The sequence below is a fragment of the Ursus maritimus genome, unplaced genomic scaffold, assembly GCF_017311325.1.
Source record: "Ursus maritimus isolate PB19 unplaced genomic scaffold, ASM1731132v1 scaffold_20, whole genome shotgun sequence".
Lineage (NCBI taxonomy): Eukaryota > Metazoa > Chordata > Mammalia > Carnivora > Ursidae > Ursus > Ursus maritimus.
In genome coordinates, this window is record NW_024424453.1 from 47,262,690 (window position 1) to 47,284,243 (window position 21,554).

Below are 21,554 nucleotides of genomic sequence, written 5' to 3' on the forward strand. Positions count from 1 at the left end.
TATACCTTGACACTCTGGCTGACTTACTCGCTGGCTTAGAAGTGTAAACTTCATTTCGCACTTATTGTTCTATGATACCCATTCTGATGCAGCTGCTTAACTTGGGTTGCTCTCTTTTTGCAGACAACATCATTCAGAAAGTGAAGTGGCATTTTAACCATGTAAGTTCCATTCAGATGGAGAGCAGCTTAGAAAAAATTCAGGAGGAACTGGATTTCCAGCCTCCAGTGGTTCTCACTCTGGAGGACACAGATGTGGCAAATGGGATAATGAATGGTCACACACAGATACACTTGGAGCCGGGTAAGTGGTTTGCTGCGCTCTGGTGTTGATGACGGTGAGGTGACATTAGGTATTTCAAATGGACATTGACTTTTTTTTTTTTTTAATCAGGGAGGTGTTTTTGGGGGTGGGTGCATAAAATATGTGGGGAAATATATGGACTGATCCTGTTTCCTGGTGACTGTCACAAAACACTTGACTGTTACGATAGTGAGTTGATGGGGGAAGGGGGCAACTCATGATGACATTCGGGAGAGTGACTTGGCAGGTCGTTCTCTTAGCCTGGGTGAAGTCTGCAAGTTTAAACATAAAGGAAGTCACTTACTAAATTGTATAGATTTGTACATGCTCTTTCTCTCTCTCTCTCTCGTTTCTCTCTATTTTTCCCTTTGACAGTGAATCCTTATCTCATCTCATCACTTAGTGCAACATTGCAAATCTCCACTGAGAAACTCCTGTCCCCCTTGACGGAGGGAGGGAAGGGTGGTGGGGATGAGAGCAGGCTGGGCCAGAGCTGTGGCTTCTGTTGCTCTCGCTGTCTGGTTCCCTGTGAGCCCTGGGGACATCCCTCTGTCCCCGTGGTTTACTGAACTGAGTGCCCCCCATGACACAGTCTGGCATTAACACCATTAGCCACTCAATACCTAGCATGTAATAAAGCATAATTTTTTTTGCATTCCTTGTTACAATTACACACAATTATAGCAATTTTTAAATAAAGTGGATATTTACATCTGAAGCATTCTGTAATGGTGTAAGAACTGAATCCTTCTTTGAAAGCTAGAGCTGTCTACACTATAACAGTCTAATTATTTTAACAATTTTTATACTAAACTCATTGCTTGAACTTTAAAAGTGGTGTATTAAAAATGTTCACATTTTTGGCTTAACTTTGTGTTTTGATTTAAACTATTTTGACCAATCATTCCTGTATTGGCTCTCATGCCAACCAATAAGTTGTCATTTATACTGGGAATGGACTTAACTTCCGTAGAAGGAAGACTGGGTATTTAAACCCCAAGCTGCTTCTTTTGCCTTATGTAAAGATGGGGTAACTTTGTAATATGTATTTTGTTTTTAACCTCTTAGACAAGAGAAGCAAAATCCAGAAAATGTCAACTTGCTTATCTTTTTAGGACATTTTACTGTGGTTTGACTCACTCTATTGTCCCGAGGCTAGAATCTTACAGGTAGCATGTTCTGTTCTAACAGGAACTTTGATAAAAGCTCAGTGGAAACTCTAACATACTAACAAAAGGCATCAGTTGGGTTGTGGGTAGATACTTTGTGTGTGTGTGTGTGTGTGTGTGTGTGTGTGTGTGTGAAATGTAAGGACAAGAAGGGATGGTTTTAAAAGATCACAGTAAGAGAATGGGGGGGGGTGAGTCACCATTTAATTGTGTGACCCAGAATCAGCCTTAGCAGGTATCTTTGAAGAGAGAATGATCATTTGTTCTGGAGTTCCAGAAACAGCTTATAGCTCAAATAATCGATGTTGCCCTCCTCTTCTCAATTATTTTAGAGTTTAAGAAACTGCATTTGCTGCAAATTGCTTTAGAAGCACAGAAGACACTGAATACTGTCCTTGTTCAGACATTGAGAGTTGAAGTATATGATAGAAATGCTATCAGAATTTGACAACCAATTTACAGATAAAGCCATAAATTGCTTCAAATTGGGATTTCTCAATTTAAGTCATATTGACATTTTGTACTGGGTAATCCCTCGTTGTGAGGGGCTGTCTTGGGCATTGTAGGATGTTTAGAAGCCTTCATGGCCTCTACCCACTAGATGCCAGTGACACCCTGTTCACAGAGTTGACAACCCAAAATGTCTCTAGGCGTTGCCTGATGGCCCCTGAGGGGCTAATTGCCCCGACTGAGAACCATTGCTTTAAATAGAAAGAAAATCAGACCTTGAAAACCTGTGCTTACTCAGAGAAGGACCTCTTTCTGGAAGAACTCACTTCGGATTCCAGATCCATTCTGTCCTTCATTTCTTGCCTTTTTTGCTCTCTAACAGCAACTGCTTTTAATTAATACGTTTGTAATTCTGTGTTTAACATACTGAGCCTATCATTAGTGGAGGTCTAGTTAATGTCTTTGTTTATTTTTCTTTCATATAGAAATTATTTTCACTAGACACTTATTTTTTTTAATTGTGAAGCTCCTAATTTCCGAATGGAACCAGTGACAGCCCTGGGTGTCCTCTCGCTTATTCTCAACATCATGTGTGCTGCTCTGAATCTCATCCGTGGGATTCACCTCGCAGAACATTCTTTACAGGTAACCTTTTTTATTATAGTTTAAATTAAAGGACCTATGTGGGGATACAGTTTACTCATAGAATTATTATGCACAAAGATTTCAAGTTTTTAAAATTAAAATATGATGTTTATGTTCAGGTTTATTCTTTATATTTGGTTGAACAAATATGAGACTTGCTCTTTTGTATCTGTTGTCCTCAGAAGCCAAAGGGGCTGCCGGGGTAGCTGGTGAGAAATAGCGTGCTACGGGGACATCCGTTGGGCCCCAGGAGTCACTCCAGGGGCCCGATTGCTCAAGAGCAAATTTGATTCTGAGACTTTGAGGTTCAGGCTGTTTCTCCCTTGGAAATGCAGCCTCCTACTCTGATCTATATCGTGCAGGTGCCACCTTCCCCGTGGTTTTGTCAGGGAACCGTAGTCCCAGGCAGCCGATTCACCAGCCTGCTCCAATCAAAGCAACTTTCTATTTCAGTGCTTTCCAAATATTTTTTCCTAAGTTTTCAAGTATTTAAAACACTTATAAAAAGTACAGAATCATTGTGGGCATAAACAGAGAGATACTACTTTTAAAAATAGAGCCATAAAGCTCACAGCCATGACTGTGGTAGCCCAAGTCCGAAGCACAGCTGAGGCTGAGTCTCAGGGGACTAATGTAGGCTGACCTGTGTGGAGAGTGGCAGCAGTAACCGCCTGTCACCACATCCTGTCTTTAGCCAACGTGTCCTGTGGCTCCCACTCTTATGTTTTTATGATTATTCACACCCAGATACTGGCCACGCATATGCATGCACTAGAAAAGGTGCCTGGCCAACAAGATGGTAAAGTATGGTGTGGTGATATCACTAAGGAGGTAGGCGGTACCTGGGGGTGGGCAGAGTTAGGGAAAGCTGAGTACTGACAGATGAGTAGGATTTTGAGCGGGAGTGGTGTTCGGGGGCAATCCAGCTTGGGGGCTTAGCACAGATGCACAGGGACATGATGGCACGTGGGGTGTCCAGGCTGTTGAAAACAGCTGCATGCCGACCCTTGTTCTGGTAAATAAACAGGGACTTACGTCTCCCCCAGCCAGGGATTTTGTATTATCAACCGCACCAGAGCGAATGAGGTGTGAGGAGCTTCATGTCCTAGTGTTTCCATTCATCTGAATATTCCTTTTGTGTTTCTTACATTTGTTTTAGGTTGCCCATGAGGAAATTGGAAATATTCTGGCTTTTCTTATTCCTTTTATAGCCTGTATTTTCCAGGTGGGTGAAACATTGATATTTTGGTGAGGGGGTTGAACCCCATGGCCTTATTTTGTTCTTCTGTTGGAGCCATCAGCAAGTTTCTAGATGTGATTTTGTTCCACCAAGACATGTCATGGACAATACCGATCCTTCCAGGAAGGACCCTAGGCCCATCCTGCCCAGTCGTCTCATTTTACAGAGGAAGAACTTTGGGCTCAGAAAGGGAAATCCACTTGCCCTAGGCCACAGAGCCTTTGACAATGGCGGAACAGAAGCCAGGAATTTGGACTCGACTCCCAAGAAGGGAGGGATGAGATTGCCGTGGGGATTGGGTTGGGTCTGACTAACGGGAGGCAGGGTCTTACTTATTGTCAGGGAAGCCCAGGTATAGAATAGTCTTTCTGCAGAAGTAACAACTACTTATACATGTTTTTGTTTTTGTTTTAAACCCAGGACTAGGGGCGCCTGGGTGGTGCAGTCGTTAAGCGTCTGCCTTCGGCTCAGGGCGTGATCCCGGTGTTCTGGGATCAAGCCCCACATCAGGCTCCTCCGCTGGGAGCCTGCTTCTTCCTCTCCCACTCCCCCTGCTTGTGTTCCCTCTCTCGCTGGCTGTCTCTCTCTGTCAAATAAATAAATAAAATCTTAAAAAAAATAAAATTAAATTAACCCAGGACTAAGTTAAAAAGAACTGTTTTTAATAGTAATGCCATCTGACTCAAGTCTGTTCTTAGGAAATGAGATAAACATTACAACATTAATAGTGGGCTTTGATTATTATTTAGTTATTTTCAAGTAAACTTCATACTTCAGGGGTAGAATAAATGGAGCTTTTGAATCTCCTATAGGCAGAGTTACTTCTAGTAAAAAAGCCTAAATGTAATTTTCTTTCCTCATCCTCCACAAAGGCTAGGACTTTAGTACTTTCTCTACATTCTTAAGCTTTTTTTTTTTTTTCTCCTTTCAGTTAAAATTTCTGTTCTCAGGTCACTTCTTCTCTCTTCCACATCCATCCTAGAATGGTCTGTTTTTTAAAGAATGACATGATTGTGTCAAAAGAAATTTTCAAACCAGGACTGAAAGTGCCCTCATTTTTGAGAAATCAGAGCCTTGGGTGTTGCCATTTGAAGTGCCCAAAGCCTGCATTTCAGGGCGGTGGGGGTCTTACCCTCGGCCTTCGTTCCCTCCACTGCATGCATGCACTTGAATGGCCCTTTCAATGGGGACCTCTCTCCCACCGCTGGAGCTGGAGCTTAAGCCTTTGTTGAGTTGCTCTGTGTTTTGAGAACGTGCTTCTTGTTTTTTTTTCAACGTGGAACCAAAAAATTACTTTTTACCTTTTGCAGGACAAGAATGGCCTCTTTTCTGTGGGAGAGCCCTGTATAAAATATTGGTCACTCTCCTGGCTGTGAGACTTTCCCTGTGTCAGAGACGTTTTTGAAGACATGATAAGGGGGATGTCTAGGGAACGTTGGTCCCTGATAGAGTTGTAACTCAGGAAAAACAAATGATAAAAGCATGGCTCCTTTCCTGCCTGTCATGACTCCCCTGAAGGAAGAATCCAGTTGGAGGCCCGTCGGCTTTGTTGGGGTGTTTTGGCCTGGCTTTCTGCCCCTTACCTGCATCTCTTCCTCCACAGCCCAGAGCCGGGGCAGTTCTGTCTGTATTTCTTACGCGTGTTAGAGTGTCGTGTTCTCATCCCTCCTGTGACATCTGTTTCACTTCTCTTCTCCCTTCTGAATCTCCACTTTCACCCGGTGATTGGCAGCAACCTCCCCCAGCGCTTCCAGGCCCCACTGTAGTGAATTCGGGTTAGTAAGCTAACGTGCGTGTGGGTGCAAGGCGTGAACCTCGCAGCCGGCCCCTGGTCCTCTCCCCCCTCTGATCGGACTGCCCGTTCCGGTGTCGTTTCAGTGTTACTTGTACCTGTTCTACAGTCCGGCCAGGCCTCAGAAGGTGCTGCTGCTGCTGCTCTTGATCTGCCTGGGCAACGTGTACCTGCACGGGCTGCGGAACGTCTGGCAAATCCTCTTCCACGTAGCAGTGGCTTTTCTGTCTTCGTATCAGATACTGACCAGGCAGCTTCAGGAGAAGCAGTCTGACTGTGGAGTTTGAAGGTGACCCGGTGTGATGAATGGATCCTTCGGCTTTCTTAGGAGGCTCATCTGTTTCCCTTCTGGCTTCTCGACCTCACCTCAAGTTTCCACCCTTGAAGTTCCCTTCGACCAAACTAGGCTGAGACCGCAAGTGGGGGATTTTTAACAGGTGCAGTGGAAGGCGCGAGGTGGCTTGAGACCCAGGCCCGGTTTTGTGCGGAGCCTTACGGCAGAATCTCCGGGTCAGCACCTCTCCTTAGGACAGCAGAATCGGGGGGCTCACTCACAAGGAACATTATGGGAAGATCAGAACGGCGTTGTTTTGGTCTTTTAAATGGAATGATGCAATAAACCACTAGATTCAATAACACTAGTTTTAAGTAACTGGCAGTTGTCTCTGAGGAACCACTTTAAAACCCGCATCAGCTTTTCAGTCTAAATGTGACTTGGTTAGTTTTTTGTAGAGGGTCAATACAGGGTGAATTAAAAATTTTAAAATATGGTTCAGAAATATAAGCTAGATAAATTTTGTTTACATTTTTTGATAACGTAGGTCCGATATGATACCTTTAGAATATTTAGATATATTTTGGATATAAATTGAACTTTTCTTCATTTAGGGAAAGGACAAACTTAAGCTGAGAAAATGGTTAAGAAAGCTGAATTTATTTAATTTATATGTAACTTTTTATGGTGGTGGGGCTGCGCGGGTACAGAAATGTTTCGTATTTATTTGCAGGGTATATCTGAACATTTTAAAAATTGAGTAACCAGTGCTACTGGATCATAGCTTGTGAGCGTGAGCATGAGCTTATGAGCCTGAGAATTTCAGGATTCTTTGCAGTGGGCCACAGACTGGAGTAGGTGAATCACATGGATTTGCATTAGTGGCACTTTACAGATGCAGGTGGTATTAAAAAAAAAAAAAGCTGTTGTCATCAGCCTTGTACACGGCAGCTGAATGCCTGTCATTTGAATGATAATCAGTGCCTGACCCTGTGTACCTGTTCCCAGAAGCCCTCCCAAATTAATTCTCCTCTACACCTTTCCCAGTCATCTTAATTAGATCGAGGGCCTCATTCTTTATGAACAGGAGTTAAGTAGGTGTTAACTTTTTTAAAGCTTCATCAAGATATAACTAACCGTGTGCTCTGCAAAGTTATTTCTCTTCTCTCGTTGTCAAAACAGTTGTTCGATTACAGCTTTCCAAAATGGGGCTCTGAATAAGATCCCTTAGGTCTCCAGAAATTTCAGCCTGGGTTGTCCGGTACCATTCAGGAGGCCATCTGGGGAGCTTGCCCTTTGGAATCTTCTTGGTAGAAGTCTGGAATCTGAGTAGCTCAACTGCAATTGCATGGGATTTGGGGTTGAATTATGTGGTCTTGATAAATTGGAAAATCCTACTTTGATAGTTTTTGAAAGTTGAAAACCATTGCAAGAGATACTGAGTCCGCGGGGAAAGCAAGAATATTATTTTAGGGAGTTGAGTCGCACTTGATTGTTACTGTTAGTGCATTGCTACTGGGCTGCCTTGATGTCACTTTAAGGAGAACAAGTTTATGTGACTGGAAACTGTTGGGAAAAATGTCGCCGCAGTCATTTTATTTTCTTATAATACAATTTTCTGTTTTTAATCAAAGTATCTGGATGTGGAAGGTATATTGGCACCATCTTCAGAGGTCAAGGTCACAATTGTCTCTCCTTCGATTCTGCATCCGCATAATTTTCTGCATACCCAGCAGGTGAATCTAAAGGCTTTTTAGGACATAATTTTGAAGAGACGGTAAAATAGAATGGGAAGCCAAGGAGGGGAGACAAATCCTTGTACATTAGAAGCACCAAAAAAAAAAAAAAAAGGCTTTAAAAGTTGGTAAGAACAGTTTACAAGTGAATTGTGTGTTTATTTGGGTTTTTTTGAGACCTTGTGTTATTGGTGTTGCGTGTAGCCCTGTACCCCAGATGCTCTTGCTCTTGGGGTCTGAGCCTGTGATTCACATTCAGCAGGAGGTAGAGAACCATCCCTGAGGAGGAGTCTCCCTAGTGAATGCCTCCTGCACGAGCCAGGATGTTATCTACCCTTGGGTGGATGTAGTTGTCATCAATTAGCATCTACATGGGGTTTGAGATTGATTTTTCCAAACAAAAAGGAAAAGATCACTAGACAAACAGCACAAAACAATGACCACATAAACATTGTTTAACTAGAATCCAGCTGAAAGAAGCCTCAGCTCACTGGAGGAACAGACAAGCGATAGGAAAGAAGTTCTGGGGATATTGTCCAAGGGAAATCCCAGGCTGAGGACTGACCTGGTTCAGGCCTGGAGTTTTATGCCCCCCCCCCCCGTGTCATCCTTGTTGGCCCCCCATTGCAGGAGGTGTCCTCACGACCCCACAGACTCACTGCTGTTCCAGCACTTTGTTTTCCCAGGGTTAAATGCTACCTGCCCAACTGACCTCGCAGGGGTAGATCTGGGACTAGATGAAACAATGTCGAAAACAAACCTTCAAAGTGCCTTCTGGGATCAGATGCTGCAAGATCTTGAACACCAGGGTACATTATTCCCATCTACTGTATCCGGCTGGGAATGTGGCTCAGCACTCTTGACCAGGGTTTCCCAACCACGGGGCCAAGGCGCAAAGGGCCTTCCCTGCCCCAAGTGTGCTGGTCAAAGAAACACGCAGACCCTGGTTTTCATTTCCCTGGGCTAGCCTTACTGCGATGAGGATTGTTCCTGAGTTTCTTTTTCCTGGGCGGAGACAAGTGGGGGCATATTTGGGGTGGCACTTCCTCTCAGGAGACGAGGCCCCACTGCCGGCAGCAGGAGGAATGTGACCAGAGGCTCCTGGTTTTGCTTCTCAGGCTTGCACCCCTGTCACCTGTGAACTCTGATGCAGACATGGTGAGGCAAGGCCCATCATTTTAAAGTTCCTGAGGAGTGGGCAAAAGCGTGTCAAGAAGAGAGCTGAAATTCAAACATTCACCTCGCCTGGAGCTCCCTGCTCTTTTCCTAGGTGCCCCCATTCTCCAGGACTCCTCTGCCTCTTTCCGTGCCTGTCCCGCACATGCCAGCCCTGGACACAGAGGCTGAAACTGGCATCTCTGGAGGGATGAAAGCCATCTTTGATTGTAGTTGATGGGGTGGGTGCAGGAGCTTGAGAGTGGGGGCGGCCTGCACTGAGGCCCGGCCCTCTTCTCTGTGCCCCACCGGCTTCAGGACACACTTAGGAGTCCATGCTCAGAGGGGGGTAGCATTTTGGGGGTCAGCACTGCGCAGAGTCAAAGATGACACCCAGCAGGGCTGGCTGCCAGGGGCGTGGGAAGCAGGAGACAGGTGAGGAGCAGAGCTGGGGGCCTCAAGCAGCTGCCTCTGGGCACGTCAGGGTCGCATGGGGCACCTTTGTCCAGGACTGCTGTTCGCTGTTCCTCGCAGGAGTCAACCACTCCTTGTAACATGCGGGACAGGTGGCCCTGAGAGCCTGCTGCTGCGCGGGCCCAGAGCAGCACAGGGGAGGACCGGTAAGCAGAGACACATGTACACCCCTGCTCTGGTATTGCTGACATTCCAGATGTTCCTATGCAGAGTCCCACCCGGGTACGGGGACACCCCACTGTGCACTGTGTTAATAATGGTGGCAGAAGAGAGAGGAGATGTGCCCATGAGAGATGGGGGAGGCCTGGGGATCGGCTTGACCCTTCTCCTCAGTCCTGCACCGCCGGGGGCAAGTCAGGCCCACGGGCCTCAGTGTCCTCGGCTGGGAAGTGACGGTAACAACCCCCGCCCCCCCACATGCTCTCATGAGGATAAAGCCTAGTGGAGGAGACTCCTGGGTGAATCCCTTGGTCGTGGGCAGGAGGAAAAAGGCTTTCACCCGATACAAGTGGGTCCGTGCCCCAGGCAGCACGATGTGGCCACGTCTTCCAGGTTTTACAAGAACGGGCATTTTATGAGACTGCAATGTAAATGGACTCATTCTTACCCTCTAGAAAGGTAGTAGCCTCTCTTTCTCCTCCTCGAACCTGCGTTCTGCCCTCCAGTCACAGAGCTCTTGGTACCATTGGCGTTGGGCCCCCCAGAGTCCAGGGAGGCCGGTTCTGCTGGTTGGACCCAACCTCAAGGTCCGTCCCTGACCCAAATGAGGAGAGCGCTGATTCTCCTGCCTGGGAGCAGTGATGTCAGACTTCTGTTTCTGGGGAAACGTCTTGGCAGGGAACCTGTGGAAAAGGGCTCGTCATCTGGGAACGGCCGGATATGGGCACATCTGCCCATGTGTACTGACGGCAGAGCTGCTGCCCACAAGCGCCTTTTATTTAGGGCGAGATTGTCAGGTCCGTTGTTCTCACCTGTGCTTGGTACACATGACCTTCTTTAACCTTCATGTGATTCTGGGGTTACTTCAGAAGTATTATTTCATGAGTTATTCGTAGGACTTGACCCCCCCAGAATTCTGTTTTATTTAACAGACTTTTCTACTAAGAGCGTAAAAGATTGAGGCTGATTTAGCCAGGGCAAAACCATTGACTTCATATATTGGTTTTGAATGCTTGCTGTCCATGTTGTACAAGCTTCTTACTGTTTTCATGTAATAACAAAGATCTATTTTGAATAAATGATGGGTATGTTTTAACAAACTCTCACACAGTAGTAAAGCCTAAACTCGTGTTAACGTATGTAAAGAATATTGTATAGCCATTTATATACTATGTATATATAAGTTAAATAAGGTGGCTTCAGAAGTGAGAGGAGAATAAATCTAAGGTGCTTATTAACTTGTGTGTGTTCGCGTAAAAACTTTTTTTTTTTTTAATTTTATTTACTTATTTGACAGAGAGAGGCGGCGAGAGAGGGAACACAAGCAGGGGGAGCGGGAGAGGGAGAAGCAGGCTTCTCGCTGAGCAGGGAGCCCTATGCGGGGCTCGATCCCAGAACGCTGAGATCATGACCTGAGCCAAAGGCAGATGCTTAACGACTGAGCCACCCAGGCGCCCCTGTGTAAAAACTTCTGAGTGACAGGTCTGTTTTCCTAGAGGGTGTGATGTGCACCTGGCATAATGGAGGGGGGACGTTGAGAGATGTGGAATTCAGATCCTCCTGTTCAATGTCTAGACGGGTGCACGGCCTCAGTCCTTAGCATTAACCCCTAGACTCTGGAATGCAATCATGGGTCCAGGAGAGACCTTGGAAAAGCCAACGCAGCAGTCACAGAGCAGCCCTGGGAGGGGAGGGCAGGGAGGCCGCCTTCTCTGCAGGCTCTGCTCCTGCTCACCGCTTACCCTGCTCTACATTGTGAGCGCCTGTCTTCGCAGAGGCCCATTTAGTTTTCTTCTCCCAGGACCAGCCCCGCCACAAAGTGGCCAGCAGGAGGCGCAGCTGCCAGCCTGGTTGTCAGGCTCCCAGCCCAGGGGACTTCACGCTTTTGCAGAGGTCCTTCAGGCAGCTGCTGACAAAATTCCCAGAAAGGAAACAAATACACCAGCCTCTCCTGCCCATACCCCAAACACATTGGGGGAATGCATGCTCCAAGTTTCTCTCCACCATATATCCTGAGTACCAAAAACTTTGGGGGGAGGGCAAAAGCTTCCAAAATAAACACTAAGTTATTGGGTTCTAGGATTTGGGAGTTGGCAGAGCCTTGGGACACCACCGGGTTCAACCCCCTTGTTGCTCAGGTGGGGAAGCTGAGGCCTGTCAGAGGGAGCCAGTGCCAGTGCAGCCGAGAGCTCCATCCCCTGGGCTGTGAAGAAGGTACTCTATGCCATCGGCAGCACCGCAGAGAGTAAAAGGGGATCTTGGCCCCTGAAAGATGCCCTTTCTGCGCCAGAAGGGCTGGGTGGCAGTTCAGGCTGATGAATTGCCTTCCTTTTTCTTGGGCTCTACCCGCTAATGGGGCCCGGGAATGGAAGTGCTGCGTGACAACTGCCAAACATCCTTGAGCAGTGCCAGTGGGGGAGTGAGGCTCAGAGAGGAAGGGGTCTCCCTGGGCTCCCCTGGCAGGGAAGCGCTGCCTGGTTCCGCAGTCAGCGTTCCGATGTTGCTGGGTCAGATGTGCAAGACAAATACTAGAAAGTTCATTGAAGAACAGGAAGGAGAGTACCTTCGTGACCTAGGATGGAAAAGTGCTCTTAAAGAACAGTGTTACAGGCACGACCCTTGAGGCAAAATGACTGATTAATCTGATGACATGCAAATAAGGATGTCATGGGCGAAGTTAAATGAATGGGAGATCTTTAGAATGTCTGAAGCCAATAGGGGTCACTATACAAGCAATTCCTCTAGGTCAGCAAGAAAGACAGCAACCTCAGTAGAAAAATGAACAATTTGCAGAAGAGAAAAACCCAAAAAGCTAAGAAGCATAGGAAGATGTTTAAAATCGATGGGTAGTAAGGAGGGCACGTATTGCATGGTGCACTGGGTGTTACACGCAACTAATGAATCATCGAACTTTACATCAAAAACCAGGGATGTACTGTATGGTGACTAACATAGTAAAAAAACATTTAAAAAAATAAGAAGTAAAAAAAAATCCCCTTAATAAAAGTGACTAATAATAACTAAAAAATAATAATAAAATAAAAAATAAAAAAAATAAAATCATAAGAAATACAAAGAAACACATATTAAAACAATAGGAAAACATCACCTTATGCCTGTTTGGCAAAACTTAGCTGGATGGCATTAAGTGTTGGAGGGTGTGGGGGGATGTAGGCCTCCATGCACAGGCAACGTGAAGGGCGACACCACTGTCATGGGCTGAGCTGTGCTCTCCCCGAATGCTTATGTTGAAGTCCTGACCCCCACCCCAGTACCTCAGAACGTCTGTATTTGGAGGTGGGGAGAAGGCGGCCATCTGCAAGCCAAGGAAAGAAGCCTCAGAAGAAACCAACCCTGCGGATACCCTGATCTCAGACTTCCGGCCTCCAGACTGTGAGAAAATAAATTTCCGCTGTTTAGGGGCGCCTGGGTGGTGCAGTCGGTTCAGCATCGGACTCTCGGTTTTGGCTCAGGTCATGATCTCAGGGCCGTGAGTTCGAACCCTGTGTGGGGGTTGACGCTCAGCATGGAATCTGCTTGAGATTTTCTTTCTTTCTCTGCCCCTCTGGCTGTGCTCTCTCTTTCTCTCTCTCTCAAAATAAATAAATAAATAAATAAATAAATAAATAAATAAATAAATAAATCTTTTTAAAAAATTTATGTTGTTTAAACCACGCAGCTGTGGTACTCGGCGATGGCGGCTGTAGCACACGAGTCCGGCCACCTACCCAAATTTCATGTGCGCACAGCTCATGGTGCGGATCCTGCATCCTGGTTCTACATGCCTGGGAGATTCTTCGACAGGTCCTTCAGGGTACAGGTACGAAGTTAAATGTTACAGAAGCATTGTTTGTGCTGGTAGGAAGCAGTGTGTCTACCACGGACAGATGAAGCGTGCGGGCTCGCCGTGGAGCGCCACACGGCAGCCAGAAGTAACCAGGTTTCCACGTAACGCAGCAGCGCGGCTGGATCTCTAAAACGTAGAACCGAGCAGAAAAATCGCATGTATATGATTAGAAATGCATGCACACGAAGTGGTAAAATATTTTGTAAGAATATATTTTAAAAGATACGTGTTAAATACATTTGAATGGTTGCCTGCAAGGGGCCAGGAGCATGTGAGCTAGGGATATTAGGAAATTAAAGAAAAGAGCGCTTGCTGGAGTCGGCAGTCAGGTCTGAGGGCCCTGGGTGAGCTGTGGGGGCCTGCGCTGCCCCTGGCGATCTTGCCCTGGGTGTGCCCGGCGCGCACTGGACTTGAGGCCAAGAAGGCCCACCTCTGCGGGGCCTCCAGCCCCAAATGCTGCCAGAGCATTTGAGCCTCCAGGCCTTTCCAGTGGGTGAGGTGGGGGAACTGAAGCTGAGGCCAGGGGCTATAGTGGTCAGGGAGGGCTTCTGGAACCCTCGAGGGAAGGGGAAGGGCGGAAAGCAAAGAGGAGGGGACTCAAGAGGGGAAAGTAGATGGGTGAGCCAGCTTGGGCACCGGGGACTCCCTCCTTCCCAGATTCTCGCTGTCTGACCAGTAGTTTCCTGGCGGAGACTCTTTCCCACATGAGGCCCTCAGCTGAAGGACTCTCACAGGGGATTCTCAGGGAAAAAGGAACACAGCTGCAGGAGGGACAGAGGTGCCCCCAAGGCAAGGCCTTCCTCCCTCCCACCCCAGAAACAGTCTGCTCTGGCCACAGAGCCCACGGCAAGAGCCTGGGGCAGTGAAGCCGGAGGCCACTGGCTCTGGGAGGGTGAAGCTAACCCGGACCACCGTTGCCCTGAGGGCTTATTCTCGGCGCATTTTCTGAGGCCCCAGGGGTCAGAGCAGGGGCCAGAAGCAAGGAACACAGGGCTAACAGTGGGATGAACTTTCTCACAGGGCTGGCCAACGGGGCTCAGGGAGATAGTGAGCGCTCCCCCGCGAAGGTGTGCAAACCGGCATGAGACGTGTCGGCTGGGACCCTGGAGCACGCTGTCCCCCTCGCGGAGACCTTGTCCTGGGTGCCGGTGTCCGCGGGGACATCTGCCTGTCTCCCGCAGTGCCTCCTGTTGCGTCCGACCCGTGGGGCGAGCCAGACGCCAGTCGCAGGAAACAGCCTGTGCCAGCTCCCATTCGAAAGAGTAAATATTAGTCTTTTCAAGAGCTGCCTGTTCTCCGTCACTGGGCACCACGAGGACACTGAACCGCGATTTGCAAGGGCGGGGGGACGGGTGGGTGCTCTTGGTCCCCGCACCCAGAAGGAGTCTGAGGGCCTAACTGGTCACTGTTGCAATGGAGGGTGACCAGAAACAAGCCTCCCCGTGTCCGGGCAGGCACCCCTCCTGGTCCCTCAGGAAGCAGTGAGCCCCGAGCCCTCAGTACATGCTCTCCTCGCCTGCTGCTCAGGCCGCCGCTGCACAGGCAGGGGGCTGCATGTTTGGACCTGGACCTGAAGGTCTTGGGCCCTGGCTCTGGTGTCCCTGGTTTAAAATCCTCTGATTTGGGGGCGCCTGGGTGGCTCAGTCTGTTAAGCGTCTGCCTTCGGCTCAGGTCATGATCCCAGGGTCCTGGGATCGAGCCCCACAGCAGGCTCCCTGCTCAGTGGAGAGCCTGCTTCTCCCTTCCCTCTGCCCCTACTTGTGCTCTCTCTCTCTCTCGAATAAATGAATAAAATCTTTAAATAAAATAAAATCCTCTGATTTTGCAGCATTATCGGGAAGGGGGAATGACTTGCTTCTACTCCACTGTTGCCCCTTTGGGACACCTCCTCTGACCACCCCAACTAACAGAGCAACCCCCTCACTCTAGCCCCTCGTCTTGCCTTCTTCCTTCTATAATTTTCTTCCTTTACTTTTTTGTAAGCATCAATAGTTTACTTTTATTTGTTTTATTGTTGGAGTATCATTGACATACAGTGTTAGTTGCAGGTGTACAACATAGTGATTCCACAATTCTGTACATTACTCGGTGCTCGGTGCTCACCGCAGTGTCACCATCTGTCACCATATGTCATTACAATATTGTTGACTACGTTTCCTGTGCTGTACTGTTCATCCTCGTGTAATTTTCCTCATTTATGATCTGACTCCTCCGTCGGGGCTCAGCTCCGTGAGGGCACACGAGGCGCACACCGTACGTGCTCGGTAACTATTTGCTGAATGAATATTATGGCACCCATACCTAGCGAATATTAAACCAATATAATTCTCATCTCCGCACACCTGAGTGTATTCCCCCGGAGCCACTCCACCATTATGGCCCAGGGGATGGGCGGGGGGTGGGGGGGTAAATGCCATCTCAGGGAGCAGGAAGGGAGGATGGGGGGTGGCAAGGAAGGAAAACCCACCTTCAGCTGGCGAGTTGCAAGACGGAGAAGGGGAGGAATCTCTTAGACATGTCCTGTTCTATCCTCTGGGATGAAAACCGGGGGGGACCCTAAACTGTGAAAATAGAGGGGCGTGTGCCCCACTCTGCACTTGGAATCTGCCTCCCACGCAGCCTGTGCCCCTTACGTGGCGCCACTGGGTAAAAACGGTAGAGCTGTGGATTTGATGGCCAGAAAGTCGGAGTGAGCACCACCCAGCCTCTCAGCTCCCAGGGGCCTGGAAGGGATCCAGAAACTCCTGCGTGCTCCTCGGGGCATGAGGAAGATGGCCGAGTTAGAGCTGGTGGGCCTGGCATCGTGGTATTGCCACGGCCAGTGGTGAGGTGAGGGGGCTCGCACCCCGGGCTGGACAGCAGCTTGGCTGAGGGGCCAGCGTGAGCCAAGGTGGGGCTGGATCTGCCAGGGCAGGCCCTGAGGCCCCAGCCAAGAGAGCAGGCTTTGAGCACGTCGGCCACGGTGAGACCCGAGTGCAGAGGGTAGCCCCAGGACCTTTGTGCCGGCCTCCTTCTCTCCGCCGGCAGGAGGCCACCCGTGCGGGACTTGCTGCCTCATAGCCTATTGACCTACTTTTTCCAGCTCCTGCAGGAATAACCTGTCGCCCACCTCAGCTATCACTTTCTGCCCAGAGTTCCTCTGAAGCCATGGTGGGAACCCACTTGACAACTCACACATGGAACTAGCGGGGCGCTGACATGGGCAGACCTTGAGCCCTAGATGGTGGGAGCTGGTAGTTAATGCTGTCCCGACCCTCGGGAGGACGCTTCTGAGGGGCTCTGCCTGCTCCTCATAGACGATCAGAGCAGTGACCGGCACCATAACCCACCTTCACTTTGGCTTTTCCCATTTCCCTGTTTCCCACTTCTCCGTCCTCCGTTCCTATTTCCTGGTCACAGACTTTTGTCCCAGGCTCTCTTTCTGGGGACTCAGGCTACAAGGCCACCTGAGCTTCCATGCTAGAAACCATCTATGGACACTTGGCATCCCTCTCTGCCCTTTCCATATTCCCATGTGTTGCAGGGGCTGAAAGGCTGCAGGCTACCTTTCCCAACACCCCTCCCCCCCTTGCTGCTGGGGATCTGGGTGCAGCCTAGGCCCTGCCAGAGGGAAGCACCGCAGGAGAGAGTTGGAAGGCAGAAAGGAGGCGGAGGCCATTCTCCTTGCAGCGTGGTGGCCGCTGGGTGGGATCTGACAGACATGAGTTTTTGCAGCAGCCGGACATGGTGTTCCTTCCTCTTTCTTGTCATCAGCTTCGTGGATGTGCAACTAGGAGGCTGGCAACGCTTTCCTGCAAGGTGGCAGCTGGGGTGGTGTGACCTACCACAGGGCAGAAGCGTGTCCCCCAAACCTTTCCACATGTAGTTCCCTACAGTAAATATCTTTCTGCACAAAATACCTACAGTGTTCTCTGTTTTCCCTGCACGTAACCTTGACTGATTGGGCTTCCTCACCTCTACCATATGTTGTGCCACCAGACTCAGGGGGGAGGGAAGCTGAAAGGCCACTTATTTACCCAAAGAGACATCCCAAAAAAGACTGAGATCAGCAGCCACCCCGCGCCCTTCCTTATTAGATCAATTTTCCTTTTGGACGTTGTAGCCAGGGCTTGAGTATGTGAGCTGGTCCTGGCCCGGGACCCTGAGGAAAGTGTGCAGAAGATGGGTTTGGGGATAGCTTATCTTTCTGATAAAAGGAGTCACACAGGAGACATTCTCTCTGCCACTGGATGGGGATCTGTGAGAGCATGATGCTTGGGGCACTGACTGCCATCTTGTAATCATGAGGGGATACGTCTATCGATGAAAGTCAAAATACTGAGGATGACAGAGGAGAGAGACGAACTACCAGGTTGAGCTGCTGCATTAAGCCCGGAGCTGCCCACTTGTAGGAGGCATCGCCCAGGCGGGACCCGTGCCCTCTGAGCCATGTAGAGGCTGGTTCAGAACACCAGGTTTTTTCCACGCTGACACGCTGGGACCCAGGGATGCTGGGACCTCTGGGAGCTGGGCTGGGACCAGGCTGAAGCAAAGTGCGGCATTTGCCTTAGATGCAACATTTAAGGAGGGGGCAAAAAAACTCAGTACTCAGGATAAATAAAATTCTAATGCAATATTTTTTTATAAAAAAGCTAATGTAAAAAATACACAATGAACAAGATACCAAGATTTTTATAAAGAGACTAAAGAATTGGTGTCTCCTGCTAGGTCTGCTCTGCTTGTGTTTCCACACAAGGCACTCTGGATGAATCTCACTTATGACGATCCATATGACGGAGCAGGGCTCCTTGATTTTGAGACTTGGATTCAAGGACGGGCTCTGCCGATGACTTGCTGGTGAGTCCAAGCAAGTCCCTTCCCTTCTCTGGACTCTGGTTACCCCAGCTGTCCCGTGTGGAGGCTAGGGCATTGCCAGGATGGTCTCCTGACCCGTCCTCCTCATCCCCATGGCCTGCTGAGGTTACTGTCCCTCTCCCTGGGAGGCTGTGTCTCCTGGGCCATTGACTCCTGGCTATTAATATCTCCGCCATCCCTGGCCCGATCAGGGTGTTTAATGACTGCCAGCTGTGGCTCCGGCCCCCTCCCTCGGGAGAGATAAGAGCAGTTCCTGTTCCCACATGGGGGGAGCTGGGGGGAGGCAGGGTCATTGCTCAGGAAACAGGCCCTGGGCGAGCGGTGGGAATGGAGGGGCTGACGCTGGCTCCTCACCCCACCGGGCCCAGCGCTGCCAGATGGGGGTGCCTGCAGAGAGAGACTCCCTGTGCCCCCTCCCCCGTGGGAGCTGGCCTGGTCTCCACACCCCTGCTGTGCCTTGTCACATCCGATCTTGATCTCAGTAGCCTTAGGGCTCTCCCCAGACATCCCACAGACATTACATGAAGCATGTCCCAAACCCCCTCCTCCTTCTGCCTCACCTGGATGGTGGATGGGCACCTGTTCCTCAGCTTACCCCTGGGGTGCTTCTCAGCAGCCAGAGTGGCCTGCCCCAAGTCCGCCCTTATCCCCTCGGCCTCACTTGAGAAGCCTTCACTGGGCTCCTGCTGCTAAGGGTCCACCCAGGCACATGCTCACTTGGATTTTGGTGTCTCTGGTGTCCACCATGCCCCCTTGGACCCTAGAGATCCCTACTTACAGAGAAAGCCCGATGTCTCTTCCCCCGGGAAGCTGCTCTCTAGCCATTCATCTAGCACACTAGCCCACCCTCCGTGCTCAGCCCGTGCCCTAGCGTGGCAGGTACTGTCCACATGGTGGCCTCTGCCATCGAACTGCTGGTGGCCCTCTGCAGTGGGATGGTGCGGGGTTCCTTGTTCCTCTTTCCAGGAGGTATCCACCTGAGTTAACTGGGCTTTGCCCTCAGGAAACTGGGGTCAGGGCTCAGTCAAGCTCTGCAGTTGGGACTGGGACAGGGATCACATTGTACCACAAAAGTCAGGGGCCTGGGTCTGAGGGCCAGGCCCTGGGTCTCCCTAATCCCAGGCTGTCCCCGTGGCATCACTACCCCTTCCCTCTTGTATTTCACTCTGAAACAGAGCTGAGGAGAGACGCCTGCCCTCTGTGTCACCTGGCCTCCTGGGGAGGGGCCTGAACCCTGGTATTTGGGGCCCAAAGGCCAACCTTGGTGAAGTCCTTGAGGTACCCACCAGGTGGCGACAGAGCTGAGCTGGACTGGCCTGACAAGTGCCCCAAGAGGCTGGAGAGAGACCCGGGAGCTGGAGGGAAGGGGGAGCCCAGAAGAAATTCTGTTTGGGGTCACCCACACTCCATAGGTAGCTTGGGATGTCTGCCCATGGTCTTTGCTGGCCTGAGACATAGTTTCAGCTTCTCTGTTCCTGAATGCCCAAACACTGGGCTTTTCATCTACTGCCACTTCTCAGGGCAGGACCCTACCGATAGTCCTCCCTTTTGCTGCCCATGTCTTGGATCTCACCATATTTGCTTCATTTGCCACCCTCCTGGCTGATACATCTGGTCTCCCTGGGGCTCTCTCCTTACCCTGAAGCCACGACTCACTAATGACCGTTTTCAGACGCTGTGGTGGACAGGCTGGGTCCAGCTTGGTTTGGTGGCCCCTCCTGGCCTTCCCATAGCCCAGGCAGCCTGTGGGGTCCCTGATTTGGAAGGTAAGGGGCTGCCCTTTCCTCTGCAAATGCCCTGCTTCTAGGATCTGTTAACTTTTTCCATTTTTTCCCCTCCTCCCCTCCCTTCCCCCTCTTCCACCAGCCTGAGCTCATCCCTCAGTTCCAGAGAACTGTTCCTTGTTCTCTCACAGCCTCTGTCCTCTGTGCATCCCTTGTTCCCAGTCTGCTTGGGGATCTTCCTCCAGTTGCTGTCCTCCCCGAGCCCAGAGGACAGAGCTGGTGGCAGAGGGCTCTCAGCAGCCCCTTCCTCGTTATCTGCTCATGCCTTAGCCAGGAGCTAAGTCTGACCTTCCATCAGGTGGAATAACTGAGGCCCAGAGAGAGACGGGGAACTGCTCAAGATCTATGAGAACATCTGAATCAGAATTGGGACTAAACGATTAGGGCTGGGTCTTCTGGACCTTACTGGTAGACAACGTCCCTGGAACCAGTTCAGAGAGGCACTGAGTTGAGAAGGGGAGGAGGGAAATCAGAGTCAGTGACGTGGCCCAGCTGGGTGAGAAGAGCATGGCCATCCTGCCTGTCCCTATCTCTCATCACCCATGCCTTGGAGTAGTAGGGATGGGAGACTCTCAGGGAAGAATGGAGCAAGTTCCAGAAGCCCCAGACAGCCTCCCCCCCCCCCCCCCCCCCAGCTCTCCACCATCAGCACCCCATCAGTGGTTACAACTGTTAGTCTGGGCAGGGGAGAGATGGTGAGTGCTGAGAATGCTCTCTCCAGCAGGCCGGAGAGTGCCTGAAACCAAAGCTAGGAACATTCCCTCCTCTGTCCTACGGCTGACCATGAACAGGGCATGTGACTCTAGATGGAGTTTGCTACTGCCAGACCTCCTGGGCCAAGGGTATGTGCCTGGGGCTGCCAGACCTCCTGATCCAAGGGTATGTGCCTGGGGCTGTCCCTGCTCTGGGTCCATCATTCTGAACCTGGCCTAACTGCCCCTGAGTTGGGCCTCTGCAGGGTCCTGGGGTGGGGCTGTCATTGGTAGTGGGTCCTGGGATGGTACTGAGTAGGACAAGGCTTTGAAGGAGGCTTGCAAGCAGATCTGAGCCTTTGCCAGTCTATTCTAGCTGCTTTTTTAAAATTTATTTTTTATGTATTTATTTATTTTTTTACCAGTGTGGTGTCCCTGTCCTGTTCCTGAACCAAGACAACCTCCTTGCAAGTTTGCAGGAAGTGGAAGCCAAGGGGTCAGGTCAGGCAATGGCTTTGGAGACCTCTTGTTAACTGACATCGACTTCACCCTACTGCCTCTGCGTCTAACCTTTTCCATTAATCGTATTGGCTCTGCCACTCATTTTGGTGACATTTGTTCTGTCCTCTATCTATCGCCTCTTAGCTGAACTCTGGGCAATGTCAACATGGTCAGCTCATACCCCATGCACCCCTCCCTTTCTGCAGGAATCACTGTGGCCTGGAAAATGCTCCCACTTAACCATTTTGGGGACCACAGGCAGCTCTTTCAGCTGTTTGGCAGTGATCCAAGAATAGAATTGTCTCCTCTTAGCTGGATTTAGACGGTCAGGGGACACAATGAGGACCTTACACCAAGTCCTCCCATCCCAGGGTCCTCATCAGAGAGTGAGGACCTTCATCACTCTCAGAAGGCAGAGGATACCACTCAATGAAACAAGAGTTGAAGACCTTTAGAATTGCCTGCCCGTCACCTGGAAG

The 21,554-nt window shown here is 49.8% G+C and overlaps 1 protein-coding gene across 3 annotated transcripts in view; it reads left to right on the forward strand.

The window, feature by feature from the left end:
- SEC22C (SEC22 homolog C, vesicle trafficking protein) overlaps positions 1–6,235 on the forward strand; it is a 46,070-nt gene extending 39,835 nt beyond the window's left edge. For all 3 annotated transcript variants that reach the window (XM_008709846.2, XM_008709838.2, XM_040636912.1), the window contains exons 4-7: positions 124–303; positions 2,449–2,567; positions 3,727–3,792; positions 5,686–6,235. In XM_008709846.2, the coding sequence (XP_008708068.1) occupies positions 124–303; positions 2,449–2,567; positions 3,727–3,792; positions 5,686–5,886 (566 nt within the window). In that variant the 3' untranslated portion in view covers positions 5,887–6,235. The remainder of the gene's footprint in view (positions 1–123; positions 304–2,448; positions 2,568–3,726; positions 3,793–5,685) is intronic.
- The last annotated feature ends 15,319 nt before the right edge of the window (positions 6,236–21,554 follow it).